Source organism: Ammodytes marinus, assembly GCF_949987685.1.
Source record: "Ammodytes marinus genome assembly, chromosome: 12".
NCBI classification, from domain to species: Eukaryota; Metazoa; Chordata; class Actinopteri; order Uranoscopiformes; family Ammodytidae; genus Ammodytes; species Ammodytes marinus.
This window is the reverse complement of record NC_137216.1, coordinates 13,840,161-13,868,017: the sequence shown is the minus strand read 5'-3', so window position 1 is coordinate 13,868,017 and position 27,857 is coordinate 13,840,161. Positions and strand designations below refer to the sequence as shown.

At 41.3% G+C, this 27,857-nt stretch overlaps 2 protein-coding genes across 2 annotated transcripts; both read right to left on the bottom strand.

The window, feature by feature from the left end:
• Window positions 1–3,387: 3,387 nt before the first annotated feature.
• asmt (acetylserotonin O-methyltransferase) lies at window positions 3,388–18,593 on the bottom strand (the record flags this gene model as incomplete). Its single annotated transcript, XM_080038431.1, has 8 exons — window positions 3,388–3,619; window positions 4,895–5,021; window positions 6,733–6,873; window positions 12,479–12,597; window positions 15,533–15,601; window positions 17,020–17,149; window positions 17,614–17,788; window positions 18,492–18,593. 8 exons carry the CDS (start codon window positions 18,591–18,593, stop codon window positions 3,388–3,390), a joined length of 1,095 nt encoding a protein of 364 aa, XP_079894557.1.
• Window positions 18,594–19,383: 790 nt separating this feature from the next.
• akap17a (A kinase (PRKA) anchor protein 17A) lies at window positions 19,384–27,217 on the bottom strand. The gene is made up of 7 exons (XM_080037821.1): window positions 27,094–27,217; window positions 25,925–26,277; window positions 25,294–25,512; window positions 24,362–24,574; window positions 23,021–23,169; window positions 22,276–22,516; window positions 19,384–21,597 (listed from the first exon to the last, which is right to left on the bottom strand). Exons 1-7 carry the CDS (start codon window positions 27,098–27,100, stop codon window positions 20,728–20,730), a joined length of 2,052 nt encoding a protein of 683 aa, XP_079893947.1. The 5' UTR covers window positions 27,101–27,217; the 3' UTR covers window positions 19,384–20,727.
• Window positions 27,218–27,857: the final 640 nt, after the last annotated feature.

Here is a 27,857-nt window from a genome sequence, read left to right as displayed (position 1 = left end):
ACACACACACACACACTGAACATAGACATACAGGTGAACACACAATTTCCTACAAGACGCTTCATACATACGTAGGTAACGTGCATCAACACACACTGGCTGTACATGAATGGCCAGGATACATCTTTTTAACTTATTGTGCCATAATTAAGAGATACCCAAGAGAGTTCTTGTTTTCATCGTTCCTAGGGTTGCAAAGGGGTGGAAACTTTCCGGAAACTTTCCACATGAACTTTCGCTCGGGAATTTTTGGAATATTCAAAATTTGGAATTCTAGGAATGAACTAAATGGCGGTCATTTAAATGATTGTTTTTCATATCCAAACATTAATCTAAATATAAACATTATGTTTTGTCATAGGCAGACAGACATCCATGGAAACTTATACAATAAAAAAACATTACATTTGAACAGATTTATTTGTAAGTAGAACTATCAAGTTTTGATTATTTTATGAACAATCAATAATTTCACTGAACAACAAAAAGATGAATGTTGAGTAAAATATTACTGTCTGACCCAACCCATTCAATAAATTAAGTAAATTGCCCCCCATGTGATGGAGGAATGCACAGTGCATGTAGGGGGCGTGGCCTCTGTACCCCTGCAGTAGGATGTGTGCTATGTGCAACTTGCAAAGTGTACTTGCATGAAATCTGGTTGTTTTAGTCGAGATTATGCTACAATATATTTTCCCCAACTATATTTAAAATCACTGTTTAAGCCTCTGTAAACCTGGTAAAAAGCAATATATGATATCAAGTTAGGTGTCTCAATAAGCTTTAAATAAAATGTGAAAGACTAACATCACAAACACACATATGTAATTCAGATAAAGTGCTGTTTTTTTTGTATTGTTATGACTATTTGTTTTGCCTTTATTTGAAAGCTGACAGGAAGCATGCTGGCTGGAATCAATCCAGAGACATTGTGGTTAAGTGGCTGGCATCTCAACCCATTATAGGACGACATTGCATCTCTATTTTTAGATTCTGTTTTTGTTTCTTCTGGTTGGACTTGAGTCAAATGGTATTATTTCCATCCTCTTATCCATCACAGTTCCCTATTTATTTTTTGGTTCCATCTTTCTTCCAAACCATTCATAAAAAGCCATTCACGTTGAACCATGAGGCAGGCACAATAATAGCCTTGGAGCAGTAACTGGAAGTGAAAAAGTAGAGAGGAGAAAAAGCGTGCACCGCTGAAGTGGAAAACACACTGACCTCAGTTTAAATTGTTGACGAAAAGCGAAGGAAAACACAATCGAAAGCGATACTCTCACAGAATTGCGGCTGATTCTTTTTGCAGCAGTGCGGGGAAAGATCCCCGGAGTCTGTTTGATAGCAAAACAAATTGTTGTTTGGCATCCTGATCAAAAAAAGCAGTTCCCCTCATTGAATATTTTGAACAATACACCCTGCTGTATTTCTTCACACAGTTCTTTGTCTTTCGCGACATTGATGTTCTTAGTAGCTTTTATTTTGTAAATCAAGGGACCAGTTTTTTTTTCCAAATGAATAATCAGAAAAAATCAAACAGCTCTTATTTCCAGTGGTCCTCCTTCCTCAAATATAGCCTATAAAGCAGTGGCATACTTTCATCCATCTTCTGTATAAACGACTTAGAACAATTTACAATTTAAAAAAATCTCATCTAAACTGGGTTTAGTGTGGATAGATGGATTAGTAACTATAGGAAAGCTATATTAGGTTATAGGGAAGATTGCAGATCAATTCATTATCAACCTCGGAGCTGAGAGGAACGGCAACCTATTTCATCTTGTTGCGTTTGCCATTTTATCTAAGGAAACAGCATTTTATCTTCAAGCACAGACATGTTGCTCAAAAGGCATCAGCAGCCAGTTTCTGAGTGGTTCACACACAGCACTTGTTAAGCACCATGACATTGGTAATGCTGTGCCGTGTCACTGGGTGGTGCTTTCACCGTCTCCTCACACAGGTCAAGGCGTCTCCAGCCTCGGCACTTAATTTCCCCTCGTTAGGGCCGGCTCCCTGTAAAGCCGTCCGTGAGGATTTGACATCAATTCTAATTTGTTGCACTTTGAAGTTCTGGTTAAATCAAAATGACTGCGAGAAAGAGAGGAAGGAGGATATACAGAGAGGGCAGTGAGAATGTGTTGTAGGGTGTAGAGAGAAAAGAGAACTGAAAGAGAAGTGAACTGGGGTGGCGCGGTATTCTGAATGCAGAGCAGGGATCAGACAATATTGCCATCTGAAGGGTGATAGTGATCTCACTCGGCTACAGAGGCAGACAACTGATAGTGTGTGCGATTATCTTTTGGAAGGCATATTGTTATGCTCAAATAAAGACAGTTGGAATTAATGTAACTTTAATTAAAAATTGTAACAGCTTGTTTTTATTCTTTCAAATGCAATTCCTTTTAATATTTGTAATACTTTCTTATGTCTAATCTTGATGTATTTGCATGCCCCTCTATAGCACTATATAAAGGGCTATATAAAAAACTTGCTTTGCCTAATGTAACTGAAAATAAAAAAAATGTTTAAAGCAAACTGTCACGTCAGAGGTGGAGCACATTGACAGGCCCGGTTTTTAATAAAAGGCTGAGAATAGACGGGGGGTGGAATAAAAGATGTGCCCTGCCATTGTGATGAAGATTTATCGAGTCATGTCTATCATTACGAGGAACACGGTACAGAGACTGCCTTATTGGCCGTTAAGAACAGTAAGAGGCAGAGGGGTTCAGACACAGGGTTTAGGATTGAGTGATGGGAAAAGATTCGTAAGGAAGTTGATCTCCTTAGAAATGAGACTGAAAGCTCATGCCGCACACCATCTTATTTAGGATGACCTTTGCATAGCTTATCATAGCAGATTCTGACTGGACTGGGGATACGTATCTTAATGGATTATCAAGTTCTTGAGCAGGTTTGGTAACAAAATGATTGCTAAAATAGTAGTATTTTATAGTTAGCAACATGCTAGTGTGTTCTATTCCGACAGCTCGATAGTCCGACACATTTCTCCTTGGATATTCCCCATTGGTCCGACAGTTGGTTACCCCGAAAACACACACATATTTTTTTAACCCTCATACCAAAAATCTTTATTTTAAATTCAAAACTTTCCAAAGATACCAAATATGCTAATTCACTTGAAATGTATTCAAAATGATGCAAATAAACTTTAGATTATACAGTTTCGAGAATTGAGCAGCCGTAAACATAGGGCTTGAATATTTCATATGCAAATAAAGAGTGGAAAAGGCAGATACAGAATATGGTATTGTCATACAGTGTCAGAAACTCTTATTTTCATTGTTTGAAGAAACTTGACACGTTAAAATTTAGAAATAAATCGAGTAGCAGTAAAGCTTTTCAAGGCGCTCTTCAGTCCTGGTACCCTTATATACCGCCTGTGTCATGTGTGTCTTTGTGTCCCAGCACTGCGTCGTAGATCTTGCCGGTGAGGCGATGCTGGATGTTGGTGAAGCCGGCGGCGGCTAGCAGGTTAGCATACTGAGCAGCTGTCCTCTCTCTGCCCTCTGTCTGCACCAACATGTTCAGGGAGTAGAGCTGCACTGTCAGCGGACCAGAGCCGTCCTCGTGGAGCAACGCCTCCACCACCAACACAGCACTCCCTGCAGGACCTCCGTAAAGGTTAGCTTAGTTTCTTCCTGTCTTTCTATGCCTTTTTTTGTCTATCTTTCTCCGCTTCTCCGACTGATGTCCGGGGATAGCTTAGCTAGCAAGTGATAGTTTTGCTAACGTTAATTGCAGCCAGGACGCATACCGTTTCATAGTCAACATATTGAATATAGAAGGACTTTAAAGCTGGGGTATATGATTTCTGATTGGTCAAAGTTAACATGAGCTGTACACTTTGACCAATCAGAGCGAGGCTCCAATTCTCTGTTCTTATTGGCTGTTGGGACTGTCCATTCACTTTGGCACAATGTTGTTGGTGTAGAGCGTGTCAGGGAGGGACCATAGGGGAGGGACCAAAGAGAACAAGTGTAGCGGTTGAGGTATTTGGATTCAAATCTTTATCCCAACTGCCATTTTCTCCCCAAATCCTCCACCCCAGCTTTAAGGCTACCAATGGTGCCGACATGGTTTACTCAAAATGGAAAAGTCAGTTAACTTCCATTTAATTTAGTTGACTCTCTTACGTGATTAATTTGTTTGACTTTTTGCACAGTAATATGGCAGTTCATTTTATTGTTCAACTAGCAGCACAAACAACAACCATATATTATTATATACATTTTATAAACGTTTTTGTGAAAAGGTAATGCAATCATAGTAACATTTTTGACTTAACTGACTGGAAGTATTGATAAACTATAGAGCATTTTCATATGGGACATCTTGACCTGTCAAATTATTAATAATCTCTGCATTTTTCTTGAAAACCAGGCAAGTAGACTCATAATAACATTAATGAATTATATCGCAAAAGTGTCACTTTGGCACTAGCTGTGACTTTTTCAAACTTCTTCAGTGGTTGTTTTCTCTGTCTTCCAATTCCTTCTCGGTCTACACACCCACACACGCAGATACACAGACAAAAACATATTTAAGGCGCCTCCTGATAGCGTCTGCTGCGGGGTGTGTGTATACAGTGTGTGTGTGTGTGTGTGTGTGTGTGTGTGTGTGTGTGTGTGTGTGTGTGTGTGTGTGTGTGTGCTCACTTTGATCAAAGTCAGAATGAAAAGTTTTTTTAGGGGATCAGCTGCATTGTGGGATACAATCTGCCATCTAATTTCAAGCAGAGGGGGAATTACCCGTCCCTTTCACACTCCAGGACACTTCTTCACCCTTTTACACACACACACACACACACACACACACACACACACACACACACACACACACACACACACACACACACACACACACACACACACACCGACCTGGTTTGCAGGCTTGGTAGACTCTGCTAAGTAGCTCTACGCAGCGTTCGTCAGTCCAGTCGTGGAGAATTCTGGCGAGGATGTAGAGGTCAGCTTCTAGCACGGGGTCTTTGAAGAAGTCCCCTAAACACACACACACGCACACACGCACACGCGCGCACACACACACACACACACACACACACACACACACACACACACACACACACACACACACACACACACACACACACACACACACACACACACACACACGTATGATTCAGAAGCAGGAGGCAGAATTTAAATTAAATTGCTAATATAATTCTGTTACAATCCTTGCAGTAATAGGACAATGATTCAATTAGTGCTTTACATACTCAAACATAATTAATCCAGTGGGGATGTCTGTTGTAATCAAATTACATGTGAAAAGCAAATGACCTAACAAGATATTTCCAGCGGCTGTCTAACCTTCAGTGGTGATGTAGTTACCGCGGGAGATGGATTTGAAGTGGTTTATTCAACAACACTAGCTTGGATTTATTATAGCTAACTAAGATTTTTTAAACGAACCCCTGTATAAAATCTGTAATAAAATGAATGTCTGTTTGCTTTTACTCCACTCATATCCATGCCTGTTCTATCCATTATGAAATAAGGCAAGCAGAGAAAAAAACAGAGGCAAAAAAAAAACTGTAAATTGGTGTTTTCCATGTTACAGGTCCTGTTGTGTTCAACACCACCATGGCTATAAAAACAGCAGGAGGGTCAGGAATTGATTTTTTTTCTTCTGGGTTTTTTAACATTAGCTTCTTCGACTAAGAGCCGAAACAGCAAATTGTAAGGTGTAAATTGACAGTTTACGCTTGTGGGAGCATGAAGATTGTATACTAACCCAATACTGTACACAAATGGAACAGACCTGCAGCGGGTTAACCTAAATCCATGCTGTGGTAGTAATAGTTTCAAAAATAGTAAGGTTTGGGGCGTTCCGGTGGTGTAGTGGATAGAGCGCGTACCATATTGGCTCCGGCCTCCGTTGCAGTGGTCGTGGGTTCAGATCCGACCTTTGGACCTTTACTGCAGGTCATCCCCCCTCTCTCTCTCTCTGTCTCCCCATTTCAACTCTGTACTATCTAATAAAGCTTGAAAATGCCAAAAAAATATCGTTTAAAGAAACAATTGTGTATAATGTCGAGATGTCATACATTTTGTGACTAAAGTTCAAATACACCACCAAAACTTATTTGGCACATTGTAAATTTAAAAAAATATATATCTTAAAAAGATGTGTTCTGTCATTTCTCTGTGATTTTTAGAGGAAACAAGATTGATGGTGGCAGATTTGCAAAAAAAGTATCTCGATTTTTTCACTGGTGGAATTGAATTGGGATTCAAATGTAACAAGAGTTCAAACAAGTTGAATATAATGATCTCTCCCTCAACAGCAATAGCTACATGTACATGTAAAGCAGGATAACAATAAACTGACTGGCTTCTCTTATTCAGTAAAGCAGGCAGGCACATTTCACCCTTAGCATTAGGTTGAAGGTTGAAATTGCAGGACAGTCCTCCATCAACTAAAACCCCATAATGCATTGTGAAGAATTTTGCTCATGTCCCACAAAAGATAAATTATCACCTTGGACTTGTCACTTTTGTTGGCAGGCCTACCAACAAATAACTCTTAATTTTTGTGTGTGTGTGTGTTTGTGTGTGTGTGTGTGTGTGTGTGTGTGTGTGTGTGTGTGTGTGTGTGTGTGTGTGTGTGTGTGTGTGTGTGTATTAAGCACCGCACTTGACCTGGCTGTATATCATGTCAAGTGATTTCCCCCAGTCGCAAAGACCTTACCTTCATGAAAGCTTATCCTTTGGTCGGCCTCGGTGACAAAGTGTTCCCTTGACATTCGCACCACCTTGGGGAGGTCAAAGATTGTCACAGTGCATTCTGGGTAGGCTGATGTGCACTGCTTGGCTAATGCTCCACTGCAGCCTGGTGAGATGGAGAATTTGTTACAATTGGAGCACATAGAATACACACAACCATTATCAATGAATTATCACAATCTCTCTCTGACACACACACACACACACACACACACACACACACACACACACACACACACACACACACACACACACACACACACACAATCAGAGCTGCCACTAGAGTGCAAAAGATGCTTTCAGGTATGTGGCTTTTATTTATTTGCATGATTAGTATTCAGTGTGACGGCTTTGGGAATATGGTTCATTTAACATTCATGCCAATAAAGCAGCATGAATAAAACTGAATTTAGAGTGACTAACAGTAACAAAGCTTTACAGGGCAGAGCTTGTTGTCTAGGAAATCCTACTAAGGAATCTAATCAAAGGAAAAGCGAACACAGTTTGATTATTATCTGGCTAACACCGATTCCACATGCGTTTCTGTATGAATCAATACATTTTAATGCATTTGAAGCCACTTTAGCTGTATGGCTTTATAGGGCTGGCAATATGGGCCTGGTGATCGGTCTGCCATTTAACTACTTTGATGTAACTGGAGGGATTTTCATGACATTTCCTAAATACATTTATGATCCTCACGGAATGAATCCGACTGATTTTGGTGATCCTCCTGACTATTCCTCTAGCGTCACCATAAGTTTGACTTTTTTTTTAATTGAAATATAGTTTGACTTTCAGTTTGACTGTAGCAAAGTTTGGTAGCCATTATGTTCCCTATAAGGCAGTGGTTCTCAATTATTTTCTGTCATGCCCCCCCCCCCCCAGGGGACAGAAATTTTTTCAATTGAAATACTATTGAGAACCTGCTAATATTTATTTATTTATCTGTACAAAACCACTGTATGAGTTTCTGGCACGAGCATTCTGCATACAATCACCTTATTATCAAATTAGATAACAAAAATTAGCTGAGATAACTTCTGCAGCAAAAAAAATTCAAAGTTCAGTTTATTAGCTCAATTTGTAACATTTAAACAAGACTGCTCAGTCTGTGTGAATCTCAGGACAGAGAAACAAGAGCAAATGATTCACTGAGGTTTGCATTTCATTCAAAACATTTTTAAACTGTAAACATAGTTAAGGTGGTGTTTTTTTATAATTATAGGCCAATAGGCCTTCTGTGATGCGATAACCAATAATTCATTAATGTTATTATTAGTCTACTTGCTTGATTTATTTCTAAATAGCCTATAGAGACACTTAGAGACACGTGTACATTTATTTACTGCAAATCGTGGCCTTTCGCGCGGATATGACCATACACAAGCACACATCGCGCTTGCTAGCACTTAAAAAAAAATATTTTTTTTTTGGTCAGTTGGAAATCAAGGCAGCCCGCGCCCCCCCTGACAACACACGGCGCCCCCCACCATTTGAGAAGCACTGCTATAAGGTGATCTCATGTCTTAAGCATTATCAGCGTGCACTTGTTGGTGTGCTGACATAAGCATTTTGCTCAGCTTCACCGAGGCTATAGTGGTTGCCCCGTTCTGCTGGCTGTCCTCATAGAGAGAGCTGTAACTCCTTGCAGGCAGAGGTCAGAGCTGATGACTCAAGAGGATAAAATAAGGAAATGAAATCAGTACACAAACACAAGCGTGCACAAACACTTAAGGATGGCGACACAGATTTAATGTGAAAATATGAATATTTCAACCTGATTTATCCACGTTCACGCTTCATAAAGCAATCTGAATTTAAAACATAGGCTTTGAGGTTGAATACAGGATCAAAGGATCTCACTTTGACAAACGCACAAAGCCAACATGACCTGATGCTACTGTATCAGTCTGTATTCTTACAAAGGCTTTCTCTTTTACACCCACACACACACATGTACACACACATTGAACACAAACACTCGCATACACAGATACTCTTTGGCTCTCACATCAAACAGGGGTCAACAGAGTTGAACAATGAAAGAGCAGCAAGGAGGAACAAAAGCAAACACACAACATGCCGTACAAGATGTGAACCTAGCTGCTTCAGTTTGTTTGTGAAATCCTTTGATGTCGATTGTGATTGTTACTGTGTGCTATATTTCTCAAATATTGTTGTTTTTATTTGTCTTTCTTGACTGTATATGTATGTGATGTGATATAGTACATGTATATGTAAACATAAATAACCATATCATTTTAAAAAGCACTTCACCTGTATTTACATTGAGTGTAGTTTAGTGAAACAATATACTATCAATGCTTTCTATCTACTTGTATATTCCTATATCTATTCTATCATCTCAGTTCTTTAACTTTTAAATTTAATTAAAATGCATTTTGCGACTACACGTATACTCCTACTACTGTGAATGTCATGCCAGTGTGGTATCATGACTTTTTGTTATGTCAAGTGAGAATATTTTTTTAAAGCAGATAGCTCTTTACATAAAAAAAAGTGTTGCTTCAGAATGATAAATAAAATGTCCTTATATTCAGCAGTAAACATTGATTAGGTTTTAATTTATTTTAAAACAAAGCTTGCCATTGAAATATGTGTTCAACGTCACAGAAATCTAGGTGAAGTGTCTCACAGTATAGTAGACACCACCTACATCATATTAATGAGAAAGAAAGTGGACTGGCTGAATCCTGATTTGGTTTGAAGTCAGCTTGTTGGCAGAAAGTTGGACCGACAGAAAGATAGAGCACCTGAGCAGCAGGTGTGTGTTCAGACACGGCAGATGCTGTGTGAGCAGACATCGTTTTAATGGGACACTGCAGTCACACCCCTGCTGTCCTCACACACACTCTTTGTGGTGATGCACCTCAATGCATAAACATGAACACACAACCCCATACCAATCGCAACAGAAGAGAGGAGAGACATGAAAAATACATGGTGTGTGTGTGTGTGTCAACGTGTGCCAGTATGAGCTTTCTGTGGCTTCACAGCTCCCCTGTGTGGTCGGTCGAGGTATTGCACACAAGAGGGAGCCACCAGTGGGTTTCAATACAGTGAGCAGCTTGCTGTTTCTGGGCCTGACTGAGTCTGCTTTAGTGGGGGGTTTTCATGGAAAATAGCAGATTAAATGTTCAGTTCTGTTCACAAAATGAAGAAGCACTGGCACTCTGCATTTCTTTCTGAACCCGGGCCTCATGTTGTGGAGCTCATGCTGGTTTTTTTCAGTATAGTGTTTAGTAATTTTTCAATTTTTTTGTTTGTTATCATCTTGCCCTTTTCTCTCTATGTAATCCCTTTTGGAAGACACCTCCTATTCAAAAGCACTTTATAAATTAATCTGAATAACCAAAGAAGATAACACAGGGCAGACTACTAAAGGAAGCAACCATTTTACTTTCATGAGTCCAAACAAAAACCGGCTACAGGCTGAAAAATCTTGCTACACATTCAAATATTTTGCATTTCAGAAACATTTCAAATAGTTTTTTCTCTTATTTATCAAACTACAAAACGTAGTGTATCACGGCTATTATCTGTTGAGAAGAGGAGTGAAATAAAACAGCTTTTGATGACTTTCTGTTTCAGCTTTAAAACACAAGCATGACTTTGAAATGTTGCCATACATGTTAATTGTGGCCCACAATTATTACTGGACCAGTACAAAATTCAGGAAAGAAGAATCCCTTGGAGTGAAAAAGATGCATTTTTATATTGAAACACATACAGTACGTGAGATCACAGGATACAATTACAAATGACTTGTCTGAACGAGCCCCTAAAATAGCAATTAAACCATCATGGCCCATTAACCTCCCTCCACTACCCAGACGTCTTAGGCTACTTTAGGTGTATTACAGTAACATATGTGCATACAACAGCAGGTGACCCAGCAAACCAACACTGAGTGTGTTACATGTAAGAATGTAGAATATCTGAAATGTGGAGCTCTTGTTTGATTCCCATATCAGCAGTTGATGACACTGATGGACTGACATTATTATAAATCATCAGCCCATGCGTGTGAACACTGTCTCTGTTGTTGTATTTGCTCAGCTCAGAAGGGTAAAAAACATGATTCTAACATTATTAATGAAATTTTTCCAGATGTTAGCACTTGACAGGAAAAGGTGACTTTGATGTGTGTGTGTGTGTGTGTGTGTGTGTTGCAGTAGCGGCCTTAGCTATGTTTCAACCCATTCAATTGAATGGGGCCCCGCCCTCTGGGGGGACCCCAAGCCCACCCTAAAAACATTTTTTTTTTTTTTTTTTTTGATAAATAATTATTGAGCAGGCTACCGGGCCCTAGGCCTCATAGTAACTTTTCATGTTGCATTGTCAAAGAGCTCTGTCACTCATGTCAATAACAGGGTCCAAAAAGGAATAAGCCTAAATATAAGGAAATAAATCATCATGGGCCCCTCAACTAGTAGGGGAGAAATACAAAAGCATAAGAAAACAGCATTAGTAGCTCTGTCTAAGGGGCTTCATGATGAGCCTTTAGGGCCCCCACACACATACAGGAATACGATTTATATGTGTAAATTCTATGCTGTTCATAAAAAGTAGCTATCCACCCTGTATCTGTTGAAATGAGTCTCTCCATCATAGAACATGGGTCTGCAGACCAATCTACTGTTTTTACAGTAGCAGAGTAAAGAGTGCTGCCTGATTAAGAAAAATCTGAAAAATAATGTTCCTGCTGCATCTCAGGATTTGATATAGCCTCTAAATTTTCCCCTCAAAGTGCACCAGATTGATGCATTTTAATTCAAAAGGCACACATTTTCTTCCGGGGGGGATGCCCCCGGACCCCCCAACAAGGACCAGGGTCCCTCCCACAGTATCCCTAAATCCTGTGAGAAAAACTGACTTCATTAATATGTTTTTACCATTAATTGTATATGTGCTGAAAAGTCAGTGTACCTGACTGGATAGGTAGGAGTGGGGGGGCCCTTTAAGAGTCGGCACCCAGTGGCCAATCATCTCATAAAACTCTACAATCTGTTTTCTTTTTGCGGGCAGCATGCACAAGAAATATGTATTACATTTTTTTTTTTTTTTTAATTACGATTTTTTTTTTCAAGAAAATACAAAAAAAGTGGGGGGCCCCACACTAGGTCTTGAATGGGGCCCCCAGATCGTTAAGGCCGCCTCTCTCTCTGTGTGTGTGTGTGTGTGTGTGTGTGTGTGTGTGTGTGTGTGTGTGTGTGTGTGTGTGTGTGTGTGTGTGCGTGTGTGTGTGTGTGTGTGTGTGTAGGGAAGGCTGACTGATTTATTAAGATTCATTAATTTAGAGGCTCAGGTGGGTATAATTAAGGTCACACCTAACCACATGCGACGTGCATTTTGATGCACACACACTGTAATGCATAAATACAGTATTTAGGTGTGTGTGTGTGTGTGTGTGTGTGTGTGTGTGTGTGTGTGTGTGTGTGTGTGTGTGTGTGTGTGTGTGTGTGTGTGTGTGTGTGTGTGCGTGAGTGTGGCGGAGCCAGCTGTCTCTCCAGCTAACGCATGACACCAACTATTTTAAATGTTAATCACTGTGAACCCTCAACCTTATGGAAATTAGATATGGTGACTTGATACAGACATGAATGCACAAACACACACACACACACACACACACACACACACACACACACACACACACACACACACACACACACACATAAACTTACCTCCAAGGTCACAGATGACCTTGAAAGGCGAAAGGTCAAAGGCCGTGACCACGTCTTTACCACAGATGTTCCAAATGGAGTTCATTAACTGCATAAACTTCACCATCTCCTCATCAGACCTACACACACACACACACACACACACACACACACACACACACAAAACGAAAAAGTTGGTCATCTTAGTACTGCCTCTCTTTCATTCAAGTCTCTCTGAATTAAAGCAAAACTTTTCTTTACCCTTCTCTGTCACCTAAGGGGCAGCTCGCTCTATATCCACAATAAACTGGCAAGAACACACACGCAAAAGCACACGCACACACACATGCACGCACGCACACACGCACACACACACACACACACACACACACACACACACACACACACACACACACACACACACACACACACACACACACACACACACATGCAGTGCCTCTCCTCATCTACAAAGTGTCTCCCTGTGGCGACACAGTGTGTGTTTGAGAAAGACAGGGTGCAGCAGAATAGAAGAGCCTGTGGTGACTGCTGCTGCTGCTCTGAGGAATCTCCACCTCATCACCCAGCACACACAATACCCTGCCATGGGGCTACACACACACACACACACACACACACAACAAACAAACAAACAAACTGAATATCCTATTCTGTAACAATTTTACTCGCCCCAAACTTCACTGTAGTGTTAGTGAGCAGCCATCTGCCTATACAGTACGTGGACCAACTTTCGGACCACACACTGACCTCCAGAAGAACTTTGAAAGTGACTCACTGACTAATGCCTGCTCCAGACTGTGAATACATTGGATTTGAAAAGACAGAATGACTGTGAGGCCGAAAAGCAGACTGTCGGCTTTAATTTGACAACACTTTGAAAAGAAAAAAAAATTATCCCATGCCCCCAGGTGATAAAAACTACAGCTCTTTTTGTCGCTGATTGAGTATTTTTACAGTACATCCCGTTTTCTCTCAAGTCACTTGGAGCAAAAGATGCTTACACTGTTTTTTCTGCGTCCTTGCATGTACACCTGTTTAGCATTAGCTTGGTACATGATCTGTCTGTTCATTGCGCTGACACGTCTTTTATTAGTCGACATCCCTGTGGGTCCCTGTTAGTATATCTGTCCTAACTGTCAGTGTTATGCATCATTGCTGCCTGATCCCTGCTGTGTGTTATACATCCGTCTCTTTGCTTAAGGGCCCTCCATCTTCTTATCAGCATTAACAGAGGAAAAGACTGACACGTATCATTTTTAAGTATTGTGCACTAATACTGTCATGCGCTCACCATCACTGTATACAATTTCAATATAATATTGTCTGTATGTATGTTTAGGACTGTTGTAAAATGTTTCCTAATTTCACATTTCACACCAATTCCCTCCTTTTGAGTAGGTATGTAGCGTTTTCACAGTCAAAATTGACAAAATGAACTGTATTATTCCCACTTAACTTGCTTTATTTTGAAATGTGTTGTATCTAGATCTGACTCTTCTGTGGGTTCTTTTTTTTAAAACTACCATATAAGGAGTTTTTGTTTGAAGCATTTCAGCATCAAAGTCCTTTGGCTGTCTTGCGTTATGAATGACAAGTATTTATCGGTTAAGGTTTAAAATCCATCTGATACAATAACAAGCGCTCATCTGGAGGAATACAACTTCCTACTGTTGTGCAATGTCTTGTATATTTACTTTTTTTTTTTATAAAACCTCGAAACCTACGCTCTTCTGCCATTCTTCTCTGCAAGACTTTTCTGCTTTCTCTGGGTATGAGAATGCATTGAAGCCGTAAATTATTCAGGTGCAGTACATGGCTGGTTAAATGGCGAGTAAACAGTAGTGTGTAAGTCATGCAGGCAGCTTTGAGACTCCTCCTGCTCGCGCTCCGTGAAGGCGTTGAATGGCTTCAGGGTTGTTTTCCCCTCTTGCGCATTTACCCACAGCGGTACTCACGGGGGAAATCAGCAGGGATAAACAAGCGCTACTTCACATTAAATCAATTGTGCGCAGGTGTTGAATTTTCTTTTTCTTTTTCTCTCGTCGGGTATTACCATTTCCAATCACTTAAAGCTGAATGGCAAATTCATCTGCACAAAGGCGCATTGGGTTACATGTGCAGTGAACATGTGCCTGTTTTGAATAGTGTCATTTTGCATGCTTATTTTTTTCCACTTTCAGCTGCTTTTCAAAAAGGATGTGAGAACTGAGAACCAAAAATTATTTTAAAGTGGCAAATACAGAACACTTATGCACAAGCCCAAACAACCAGCAATATAGAAAAACACACATTCAATGATGGGTAACAATCTAAAGATAGCAACATGCCAACCGGTAAAGAAATCTGTCAAATGTCACAGCTTCTAACTGCTGAACACAGTTTGTCATACATCTACACAATGCTATTGGTAGATTTCCTTCTCCATTGTTCAGTAAAACACTAATGTAAATGTGCATTTTAACAGTTTTCCTGCAGTACAGTGCCTGGGGCAGGCCCATCAAAATCTATTAAAGAACAAAGTGTGGAGACTTTAAGCAAGTGAACCCTGAAAACTGCTGACCAGCAGATCAGTGGAGCGTTAAAACTGTGGGCACTAGATACTATCAACACACCAAACCTCAAGAACAATGGCATACTCTCTCTATCTCTCCCTCTTTAAGCTTACTCAAATCACTGGCCACACACACACACACAAATGCATGTACGCAAGCACGCAGGCGCACACACAGACACACACACTCTCTCTCTCTCTCCCTTTCCCTCACACATCCACACTGCCTCTTAACGAATCCCATGAGTCTGTTTTTTTAAGAGGGAAGAATGGAAGAGAGAGAGGGAAAGTGGTAGACGGGCTTAAGATGGAGAGTCAGGGATAGAATGTAAATGAGCAAGAATGTGTTTGATCTGTTGGAATTGTGTGTGTGTGTGTGTGTGTGTGTGTGTGTGTGTGTGTGTGTGTGTGTGTGTGTGTGTGCGTGTGCATGTGTGTGTGTGTCTGTGTGTGTCTGTGTGTGTGTGTGTGTGTGTGTGTGATAGACAGTGACAGCTTCTCACCTGTAGAGAGCTTGAAACAGGTCTTTCGAGCTGACTCCAAAAGCCTTCTCATACTGGTTCCTTCCCTCTCTAGAACAAGACAAAGAAATGCATATTCATATATGACAACAACGCTATACTGTATATTGATGTATGTATTGATTATACAACAAGACAGTTTCAATTTGGGAACGAATAACTTATCCATCTATCTATCTATCTATCTATCTATCTATCTGTCTGTCTGTCTGTCTGTCTGTCTGTCTGTCTGTCTGTCTGTCTGTCTGTCTGTCTTGTTATATTTGCTACGTGCGCTTACAAATTGTGCGATCTAGGAATCGATTGTCTCAGTGCTTATTATATGCTTCAGCCTCATCTCAATGTCACAGTCACAGTGAATGTAAATGATAAGATGGAGTGCGTTGATGTGAGTGGGCAATCATTGTTCTGTCCGTTTGAGGTTAAATTCACATTTCTATTGAAGAAAGAATGAGTAATTTAGATAAGTGGGCCTTTATTCTTTAGGTATAATCTTCACTTCTATTTGATTGTGGAGTTACACACATTTTATGGACCTCACTTGGCAGCCACAGTGAATCCACTCACTCTGTGTGAGAGCCGCGGGCTGGCTGCCTGTCCTCCCTTGGACATAACAATGAGACTAAAATTCATCTTGTGACACTGTTCAGACAGAGAAAAAGGGCAGAGTCGGGGATCCACATCCCCAGGCTACAAATCAAACCTGCACTTCTACTCACACAGCCCTTCACTGCTCACCTGTGTATGATCCTACTTGCTCCACGTGTATTCTCATTTAATTGACTAACATCCAACCTGTGCAGTATTGACAGAAGCATTGTGTTTGTTAACCTTTACTGTGGCTTGCTCTTTTGGTTTACATTTTTCAATTATGTTCTGTGTCGTCAACATGCAAAATAATCTTAGTTTCTTAAAAAGTCATCACAATTGCATCACAAGGTATGTCCTGGCATAGACTGCCTTGGTAACCAAGTGGTTACCGTGCATGCAAGTATTCAGTTACAGGAACGTCATTATTATTAATTGATATATATATAGAACATTTCCGGTTTCCGATTCTCAAATGTAAGGATTTGCTACTTTTCCATTTTTGTTTTGTATATCATGAACACTGAACATCTTAAGATTTTAGATGATTGGTTGCAGAAAAACATTTACTTGGGTAAATTGTGATTTTCCCCATTTTCTGATGTTTTAACTAAAGGATACACAATTGAACTTTCAATTTAAAAAAATCAGCCCCCCAGATCGATAGACTATTGCTTGCAGCTCCAGTCTGACCATCATCTACAAGGTTGCAGGGGAAACGCAACGGTGATAAAATCACACATCAAAAAAGGTCATTTGTTTCGGCCTGCCAGGATGGTGACCCTGCGACATGAATGTGACATGAAATCTCTCTGGTGTGAAATTGTGTGCGAGCCTTAGGCGGTGGGATGTGACTATGTGCTGGGTGTGCGTGTGCTGACCTGATGGCATCGGGCAGGTAGTGCCAGCACATGTAGATGGTTCTGGAGCTGTACTGGATGGACTGGTAGAGAGATAAAGGGCTGGAGCGGGTCAGGTACATGTTGGCCTGTTCTGTGTTACTGTAAAACACTGAGACATGGTGGTGGTGGTAGGAGAGAGAGAGAGACAGAGGAGACACCTGTGAATAAATCACTGCAGGTGTTAAGACTGACTTTGACCTTTTATGGAGATATACATGGGAGACACAGACAGACAGACAGACAGACAGACAGACAGACAGACAGACAGACAGACAGACAGACAGAGAGAGACCGAGGCGGAACGAAGCAAGGGGAGGTAATGCTCATAGGTGGTGCAGCAATTGACAAGGTTGAGAATGTCTTCTAATACAACGAATAGACAGATATTAAGAGAATTGACATAAACAAGTGACATTTTGGCTTTTAAAGTGTACTTAAAATAGTGATACAATGCCAATTATTTGACTGTAACAATATGTCAAATAAATCATGTGTGTGTGTGTGTGTGTGTGTGTGTGTGTGTGTGTGTGTGTGTGTGTGTGTGTGTGTGTGTGAGAGTAGTTGTGTGTTGACCTTGTCCATTGTCCTGGTGTGTGTTGAGGAGTTCCAGGCCGGTGCAGGCGGCCAGCAGCCTCTGTGTGCCGTCCAGACTCGCTCCAATCGCTCCACTGATCTCCTGTGCAGACAGGGGGCGCTCTGCTGCCAGCAACACATCAAACACACCCAGCTCACACGAGGTGAAAACAGTCTGAACCACACACACACAGAGAGGGAGAGAGAGCACAGTGGAGTAGAATAGAATAGAGTTCATTCATGTCTCTTCCATCACAGGTCAATTCATCTCCATCAGTTCACATGATCTTATCAATGCAGTTATATCCATAATCAGCACTATATATTTACACTAATAATAATAGCATTAAAATTACTAGAGTGGGGGCGCCCTTAGCTCAGTTGGTAGGGCGTCCCCCCCATGGGCCTCGGGCCAGCAGCGGACCCGGGTTCGATTCCAGCCCGCGGTCGTTCTCTGCATGTCACTCCCCTCTCTGCCCCATTTCAACTCTGTCTCTACACTATCAATAAAGCATAAAAATGCAAAAAAATATCTTAAAAAAAATGACTAGTGACTAAATGATTAAAAACCCTGTTTGTATCAATAGACATTCAAACTGTCACATTAGCAGAGCCTATGAGTGCATCTGAAGAAAATTAAAGTAAGATTTATATTAAACTTGTCGTTTTAGCTTTTCATATCCAAGTGGCTTTTGCATGTTTGATGCCATAATTATACAACTAATCATGAATGCTATTAGCTCCATACACTCTTTTATGTTAGTAACTTTAAAACTCAGTACAAAGTTGAAGCCCTGCCCTGTGTGACCCACGTATGCAAGTTTTGTATGTAGATGTAGTATGTAGATGTAGATGTAGTGCATAGTGTGTCTAGTTACCTTGGAGACGAGGAATCCTTCCATGTACTCCAGTATCTTTCTGGGGTATGTGTCCGCAGTAGGTGTCCCCTCAGATGTAGTCGCTTCTCCAATTTCAGCCATGTCCACAGTTTACAGGGGGAAAAAAGACTGTACAGACTTCTACGTGCACAAAGTAAACTCTCCTGCTCCCTTGTTTTAGAGATACATCAACAGCTGTTTGTATGAACAGTGGTGGAGACAGAAGCAGACTAAAAGCTATAGAGAAAGTGCCCACCATCCAGCAACAGCAAAGAGTATTAGTGGGGCTAAACTGATTACAGCCAGATAACCCAGATTAGGGCAAGGGCTCAGTCTGCATTGGACAAAGAAGCAATACACTGTGGCAGTAAACTGTGGCCTTGTTCATTATCAATCACATTCAAGCACACTCGGATGGAGGCTTTCACTGACGGCATTCTCATACCGGACCTGCTTTCAACTGTTTTGCATGACCCCAAAAACTAGCTACCAAAACTTTGATGTGTTCCCCTTCTCTTCTCCAATGCAGAGAGGCTATGGGTAGAATCAGCCCTAATGACACGTCACATGCCTTGATGAGATTACACATATCGCTTTGACTTGATTATTCACACAGCAGTGTGGGCCTATGACAGCTTGAGCTAGGTAAGTTGTTTGTGGAGGTACGTTTATATAGACATAAAAACAGGCATATGTTGGTCAGGTTTCAGCTCCATTAACATTAAATGCAGATGTTTCTAAGGAAGGTTTTTTTATACATGGAATGACAATTAGTTTTTTAGGCACATCATTTAGATTTTGTCAATCACAGTTGATAATATGGCAAACCCTCTCATTTCAGTATTTCAGCACAAAGAAAACATTGATTTCAAACAGTTTATCTTGTATTTTTATTTTAAAGTGTGTATGCAAGACATGCTCTAGTTGAAACATGAGCATACAGTACACAGAACAAATGCGCTTAATCAAGACAGGTAAAAATGATGATGTAGCAGTGTAAATAAAATTATTTGACATGAAAACTGAGGAAATTGGAGAGATTTAAAATCCATCTGTACTCATGACCAAGAGAAAAAGGGAGCACAAAGCTTTCCGAGTCCTTCTTAAAAAGTCTTCACACGACTTCTTATTTTAAAAACTAAAATCTTCAAAACATTTTAAAACATACAAAATAAAAAAAAATCAGTATTGGTCTGCTGAAACTGTGTGATCATCAAAAAATGGTTCTGGGTTTGTCAAGATTGACAAAGAGTCTATTGCAGAGAATTCCGTCGTGTTATTCAGAGCAGCTTATCAACAGCACCACCAATACTGAAGCACTAATCCAAGAAATATTTAAGGCAGCAACCACGGGACTGGGAAATAAGTCTGTCTGCGGGTCTGTCCACACACAGACAGAGGTACGTTTCTTATAGTCGGTGGAACTTTCACATTTGTCATGGAACATCAGCCATTCATTTCAGTCCAGTAGTAAACATAAAGATCCACAAATATGGCAACCATGGGGCCTAAATGTGTTAGAGACTTTATGCTGATAAATGGACAAGTGCAGTACAGGGTAGGATGCTGCCTTTTCTTACACAGGCTTGCCCCATATCAAACCAACACCACATTTTGTCCACTGCAGCACTTTCTATAGTTCACTGGTTTTCATGCACCAAGACAACTTACACTTACTTATGCAACGGTCATCATGTAAAGCATCACAATAAATATCTTGCGATGATATTATTATGTAATGGATTACCAACTGAATCAGATATTAACCCTATAAGCCTATTGTATTTTCTCCCGTTACTATCATTTTCACAACATACAGTAGTTCTAATGTAATCGTCAAAATGTTACGCCATGAAAGTGTTTTTATGTAAACGTCAGCAGCTTCAATCCAGCAACATGAAATGTGGAAGAAAAAAAAGAAAGAAAAATAAAAGATAAAAGCAACTCCCTAGAATCAACTGCAACAAAGTACATTCCTCATACACACAGGGTAAACTTATGTTGCTTCAGTTGATTTTTTACACTTATATTTTTGTTTTTGTTTATACTAAATATGTCATGTTTTGCCTTAGAAAGCCATTTAGTGCCTTAACCTAATTAAGGGACAAAAAAAAAACACATATTTTGTTCTTCTGAAACCCCGTTGAACTTCACAGGTGTAAACCGAGGCATGGGGAGAAAAAAAGAAATCTCAATCATCTCTAAATCTCAAAGTGATCCTATGTGGTGAGATCGTTCATCTTCTTCTGGAGTGGCTGCGGTCTCTACTGTTGCTGTGTCTCCGGTAACTGCTGCTGTAATGGCTGTGACTCCTCCTGTCCCTGCTCCCTCGCTCGCTGCCCCGGGAGCTTCCTCTGCTGTGTCTACGGCGACCGTGACCACCACCATGTCTCTTGGCTCTGCTGTAGCTGCTGCTTCGGCTTCTGTCCCTGCTTGAGCCCGTGCTTCTACTGCTACAATGGCTGCCTCTCCTGCTGTGGCTCCTCCTATCACTGTGGTGGTGGTGGTGACTGGAGCTCCGTCTTCTCCTGCTATGGCTGGTGGAGCGCCTCCTCCTCCTGTCTCTGCTATAGGAGCTCTCTCCACGCGGGCGCTCCTCCTGATCCCTCGCTCGCTCCCTGCTACCATTCCTCTTGCTCCTCCTCGCCGCCTCTTCCCTCCTCCCCTCCCTTGCTCTCTTCCTGTCCTCCCCTCTTTTCCTCTTCTCCTCTGTCGTTTTGCTCTTCATTTTCGACGTGGACGCCATCTTGTCTTTGCTCTCGGCCGCTTGAACCCCGTTCACCCGGCCCAGCACTCCGGCTATGAGGTCGTTGACGGTGGCAGTGTCGGAGGCTTCTTCTTCTTCCTCTCGGTTGGCGTCGGGGCCGGCCTGGCCCTTCTTCATCAGGTTGCAGAGCAGTTTGTCCCGGAGCTCCCTCTCTCGCCGCTGGAGCTCCAGGGCGCGCTCCTTCTCCACCTCCACCCGCCGCAGCTCGTCCTCCTGCCGCCGTCTGCAGGCCTCCAGCTGCCTGAGACGAGACAGCTCCTCCTTCTGCCTGGCCTGCTCCAGCCTCTCCCTCTCTGCCCGCTCAGAGCGCTCTTTCTCCTGCTGCTGATCCTTCACCGCCTGTGGATACGTGGAGGTGGAAACATGGTGGGAAATTTAAAGAGAAGAAACAAATGGACAATAAACCACCATCATCAGCAAAAGAGAATATTAGGGTTACACAACAAGGATATGAGACATCAATACAGGACAGTCTCTAGGCTAAGTGAAGTTTCAAACATTAAAAGCTCAAACTTTCAGCGCTTTTTGTTAGAAGATATGATGGATGAGGACAGTAACTGAAGTTAGGGTTGAGGTTTTACAACATAACCTTTGGGTAATACATATTTCTACTCCAAATGTAGCTTATTTCTAATTTCAGTTTCTCGTCTAACACTTTATTTTACAAGATTGCTTTGAACTAATCAAAACCAAATACAAATGTTCACTGAATAGCGCTTAAATACATCAAAATGTAACCCAATACAACCTATGTTCCATACAAAGAAAACAAACAAAATCACTGCATGTAATGCATTCTTATCTTCTATCATCTTAACAACGTCTCAATAGCGAGTCCTTTTTTGAAAAATAACCGCTCAACCCTGCGCACTGTTTGCCAGGGTGTTTAAATATCAAATTTGTAGAAATCAACCTCAGTATTGGTATCACATCTATCGTGTATTATTACAGAGCAGAAGGATGTGTGGTTGTATACCCAAAAGCATAGGTGTACTGTGTATATCTCTGTGGCTGTACCTTGGCCCTGGCCAGCAGCTCTGCAATGAGCCGTATAGATTCCAGGTTGCGCTGAGCCAGCAGCAGCCTCCTCTCCTCCATGGCGATCTTCATCTGCAGCTTCTTCTGCTCCTCCTCCTGCTGCTTCCTCACTTTCTTCAGGTTCTTCCTCTCCTCTTTCTCCCGCAGCTTCTGCTCTCGCTTTCTTATCCTCTCCTCCTTCCTCCTCTCCTTCTCCTCCTCTTCCTGCTCCTTCTGTTTCCTGGACAAAAGGATACGATTGTCTTCGGTGAATATTTGATATGCCCGATAAGCTTTTCGCCATCAACTGTTGTCAAATAATTCTGTGCAGCGATGCACTGTAACCATTGTTTGTACAGATATTGTTCTTATAAGTATAGTGAAATGAAATTGACTGTTACTCTCACTGCCTGCCACTACATGTTATACTGAATATGAATAGTTTTTTCCCTAGACTAAGTGGTTTGGATCAGAAAAAGTTGTCTCTCTATCAGTGGAAGTGTTTTCTAACACATTTTGTTGTTGTTTTTTTAAGATTTAAAACTTATATTTTATATAATGCTGCTTGGTTTAGGAAAATGTATAAGCCAAGTGATCCTGTATTTATGGACAGATACAACATGTATATGAGTCCTACACACAGAGGGTGGACACATTTGCAGAAACGTTCTAGATGTGAATGGTAGTGTAGTAGTTTTTTTTAAATTTATTTCTCTGCCCTAATTTACAGTACAATGAATCCTACCTCTCCTCCTCCTTCAGCCGCTCCTCCTCTTCCTTCTCCCGTCGTTTCTGCTCCTCTCTCTGCCTCTCCAGCTCCTGTAGCTTCAGCCTCTCCTGTGTCCTCTTCTTCAGGGCTGTCTCACTCAGGTGTTTGCTGGTGTCAAAGGCCACCTGAGGGAAACACATGCACAGACACATGGTTTAAAAAAAATTTTAATTAAAAGTGCTTTCAAGGTATACATAGCACTAACTAAGGACAGACAGTGGCATATTTATTTTTGTCACAAAAACGGTTTCAGTTTAATGTATTATTGCAGTTTTTTTTTATGAATTGATCTAAGCTTTCTAGCATTGCCTGTGGAATATTCATTTCAGCCTGTCAAGTGAAACCAGACTAAACAGTCTAGTCAAAGTGGAAGGTAAAATAATTAGTGTAAAACAGCTTGGGCTCTCTGACTTGTCAAACAAATGGGTGCTTAAGGTTTAGGCTTAATATGGCCTGGCAGAGCATTCCTACCAGTAAGGATTAGACGGTAGACATTTTTTAAAATCACAACAGCTTGATCCTGATGAATGATGATGTCATTATCATTGTTCCTGTTGATCAAGTACTGAACTGACACTTCAACAAAAACAACTTACAAGATCCCCTTTCTTTCCCACCTTCCTTTCAAACAGAGACACTCCTTTGCTTCTTCTACCCCCCCTTTAATCGAAATGTTACAGTGAAGCTTTACTCCGGATTAAGAGACCTGGGCTCTCCCTGACCCTCATTACTTTGACAAATAACCATGACACAGTTCATTCCACTAAAAGGTCTTAAAGCTGCTATGTGGCTGAGCAACACAATCTAATTGCTAAAAATATGCAACAGCACTACAGCAGATGCAGTTCACTTGTGGCCTCACACACAAAACAGTTCCCTGACATGTCAGAACCAGAACAGCAAAGGCTGCAGGTTTTGGTGAGAAGTCCAGTGAGAGAATAACATCCATGAGTTTAACAGTGTTTTGTTGTTGCTTGTATTTGCTTGAGCTCTGTTGCATTCTGGATCAACATAGGATCCTCATTCAAATCATTGTTGGCCAGGTTTCAACACACTTAAGCTACAAATACTGCTTTCATTCTTTTGCATATGTACAAGTTCTAAGCTAGATCTACTTTTCTTTTCTTGTTTCCTACTGGATGTCTGAATTTCTTTCGGGATCAATAAAGTATCTATCTATCCATCCATCATCCATCCATCCAGCTATCTCTCTCTCTATCTATCTCCATCTAGCCAGCTGTCTGTCTGTCTGTCTGTCTACTCCTTACTGTTGTGGATAGTTCTGTACTTTACAGCAGATGGGAGCCTGCAGTATACCTTGATGTTGCAGGCCACAGCCTTCCCATCTTCTCCCTTCATCATCAGCTTCATGCTGCGCAGTGTGTCCATGGCCTTGGTGAAGCCTCCGTACTCCTGGTACTGGACATAGGCCTCAAAGTTCAGATGACCCCCGAAACTGAACGTGTTGAAGTTCTTGTCCAGCATCTCCTCCCTGTATGGGTCCAGCATGGGGATGTCCACATTTCGCACCTACCATGAAAAAGGTGGCATTTTGAACAAAATTAAATTTAAAAAAAAGCAAAACAATATACATGATTACTTTTGGTGATATCTGGCAATGTTTAACTAATGCCTACCATAGAAGACTTTGAAAAGTCTGACACGCTATCACATCTAATGACAATGTGTCAGAACCCACTGAGTTTTAGTCTAGACTACAAGATGTGCAAAAAACTGGAGCTTGCAGGGTCACTAGATTCACAAACTTCAGTGACCACCTTACACCGTACGATTGAGATGACGGAAGCGTGCACAACTCCGGCAAAACTCGCATGAGATTTGCGTCTGACATTGTAGATTTGGCTGGCACAAGCATCAACTTTCGTTAAGTTCTACTAAGTTGCAAAAATTCCCTTACTTAAAATGTAACGCAGCTCTCTCTCAGCTCTCTCTCTCTCTGAATTGGACCGTTTAAGGGGGAAAAAAGTCTGTTTGCAAACAAACTAATTACTAACTAATTACTAATTACTAATTACAAAAACTGTACAAATATACTGTAATTCCAGCATTGTCTTCATGCTAAATAAAAACACAAGAGAAAAAGGTCTTGAGTTGTCTCCTGCATGGTATGTTATGTGAGCACTAAATACAGTAGTTGTGTCTTGCAGTCTGGTGAAACTTTACTTAATTTCAGACTAACAAATAACATAAGGAAGACATGATATATAAAAAACATAAACATGTCCCACCTTGCCAAACGTCTGGAAGACAGCCATGAGGACCTCTTCAGAGGGCCGGTCTGGGAACTGGCTGTCCTTCTGGCTGAACCAGCGACAGGGCAGTCCCTCTAGGTGGATGGTGTCCGGTCTCTCTCCCGGCACGGTCTCGTTCATGTCCTTGGCGTCACGGAAGAAGGAGTCCCAGTCGTGACGTGTAGGGAAGTCCACCTTATTCTCTACTGCACGAACCTGAGGAAATAGAAGATGGAGAACATAGTCAATTGCCAGTTTGTTGGGTATGCTTAGATAACACTAACACAGCCCTGTGATTTGTTTTCTTCTTCTTCTTTAGGCTGTAGTTTGGCAATGATTCATTGAATTGCAATGTACTGATAATGTGTTTCAAATAAATGTGTTGGAGTATGGAGATGTTTAAAAGTCTCTATAGTCTCATTGATATTAAATGGGAACGCCAAAATATTAAAAACACATTTGTCTTTAAGAGGCAATGCGACTCAAATGCACAACTACAGGGCTGTAAGTCAACAAATAACCATGGAAGTAACAAACAAATACAGTTGCTCCAATCATTGACATAACCAGCAAAGCTTTGGCCATGGGATGAACCCTGGCGCACCACGATGACGTCATCCATCCTCACCTTCAGTACATCTGTGAATCCACTGAGCTTGATGCTCTTGCCGTCCAGGCGGCTGAGCAGGGTCTTGACCACCGTCCTGTTCTCCACCTCGCCCTCGAAGCGGATGAAGTCCATGGTGCTCTTGGAGATGCGCAGGGCAGAGAACTGCTCTGGAGCCACCATGGCCTTGACGCGCTCCATCACCTCCCAGTTAGAGATGCTCTTGCCCGGGAGCTTGAGCTGAGGCAGGGCCACGCTGACCGTCATCTTGGCAATGGGCTTCAGGTACAGGTTGTACTCCGAGGACAGACAGGCCGCCTCGGTGGTGTCATGGACGATGGTGGTCATTGTAGCAGACGAGGTGGAGGAAGCTGCTGCAGGAGGAAGAGGAGGAGGAGGAGGGTTGGAGGGACTGTCAATGAATAGGAAAATACAATGTTGTCTAATGACTACCTTTTGCATGCAAGATGGCCACATACATTTGTCTTTGGCTTGCAGAAATCTATATTTTTATGTAAAGACTGATAGCACCTGTTAGCTGTTTAAGAAAGTATCCTGCAATTAGACTTAGTTGGTGCCATTTTAGTGAAAGAATGGTTTCAGACATCTAAACAACAAAAACCTAGAATGAAGCCTCAACAAAATTGAGGCCTTGTGCTAGGGTTCACAAAGTATTCTAAGAGTTTGAGGATCTGTTTTGTGCAAGCTCTTAACTGGATCTTTAAATGTAAATAAGTGTATAATAAGACACTTTCAATAAAAAAAATTCTCCAATAGTACGTTAATCCCTCACTTCAAGCTAATACAATGCTGTGTTTGTTTAAACCCATTGAGATAAAACCATAGGATAAAACGCTGCCACTGAAACGTTATGCTAACGTAACAAAGCTGTTAGCCAGCTATACACTTCAGCTTTAACGATACAACCACCTGACGGGAGACAAACTCGATTTAATAAATAACCAGTAGTGTAAATGACACACAGACGGTGTTGGACAAGGCGTTAGCTAATACGTGAGAACTGTTTAGGTTATTAACTACCGCAGCTAGCTTGTCATTTACAGCCTACATGGTTTCAGGCTAGTTAGCTTGAAGTGCTCAGTGTCTCTGTCGCTTTTAAACAACGTCCGAGTTATTTTCACGTGTTATGTTAACGTCAGTCATCGCAGTTGGATGTCACCGCCACTTACCCAACATCAGTTAGCCTCCAGGGGGGGAACTATCCAGCAAATGTATAGTATTGATTTCTGAAAAACCAAACACCTAAAATAAGCAAACACTACGGGGGCAGGCAACGTCCTGCCTGCAGTAAACTTTGACCTCAGAAAGAAACAACGTGCAGCAGCAACACGGTGGCGTTATTCAGAACAGCGACGCCCTGTGGACACATGTGAAAGCGCAGCAGGGGGTAAACTGAAAAGACAAGAAAGAGGCAAAAACTTGCCAATATTTAATTCACAAACCGAAATGTTCAAACTCACTACAACATCTTGCATTTTTTTCATAGACACACGTTCTCTAATCAAGCTGAGTAAACACATTTTAAAATTGTAACAAACTATTGCAACATTATGGAACCTTTTTTTTCCCCTGAAACCTCTGACTGTTTATTTATGCGTAGCCAGGACCAGGAGCCTTGTTTTCATAATTTTTTCATTTAATTGTCCTGTATTAATATAGGGTGAGTTGCCCTAATGTGGGACTCTTTTTGCAATTTCAACTTATGTACGATATTACATATGAAGCCAATACATTTGACCCATACATGATACCATTCTGAAATCCCCAAGATGTTGGCTGCCCTGGCTTCATATCCCAACTCTGCGCTTTGCCATTATAGCCTGACCTGTAATACATTGCATTGAGTTAACATGGGATATGAGAACATTACTATTTCCTAGGCACAGGATTGAGTTCATTTCTATTTGCTTCAGGGATGCTTTCTTTATAAGAG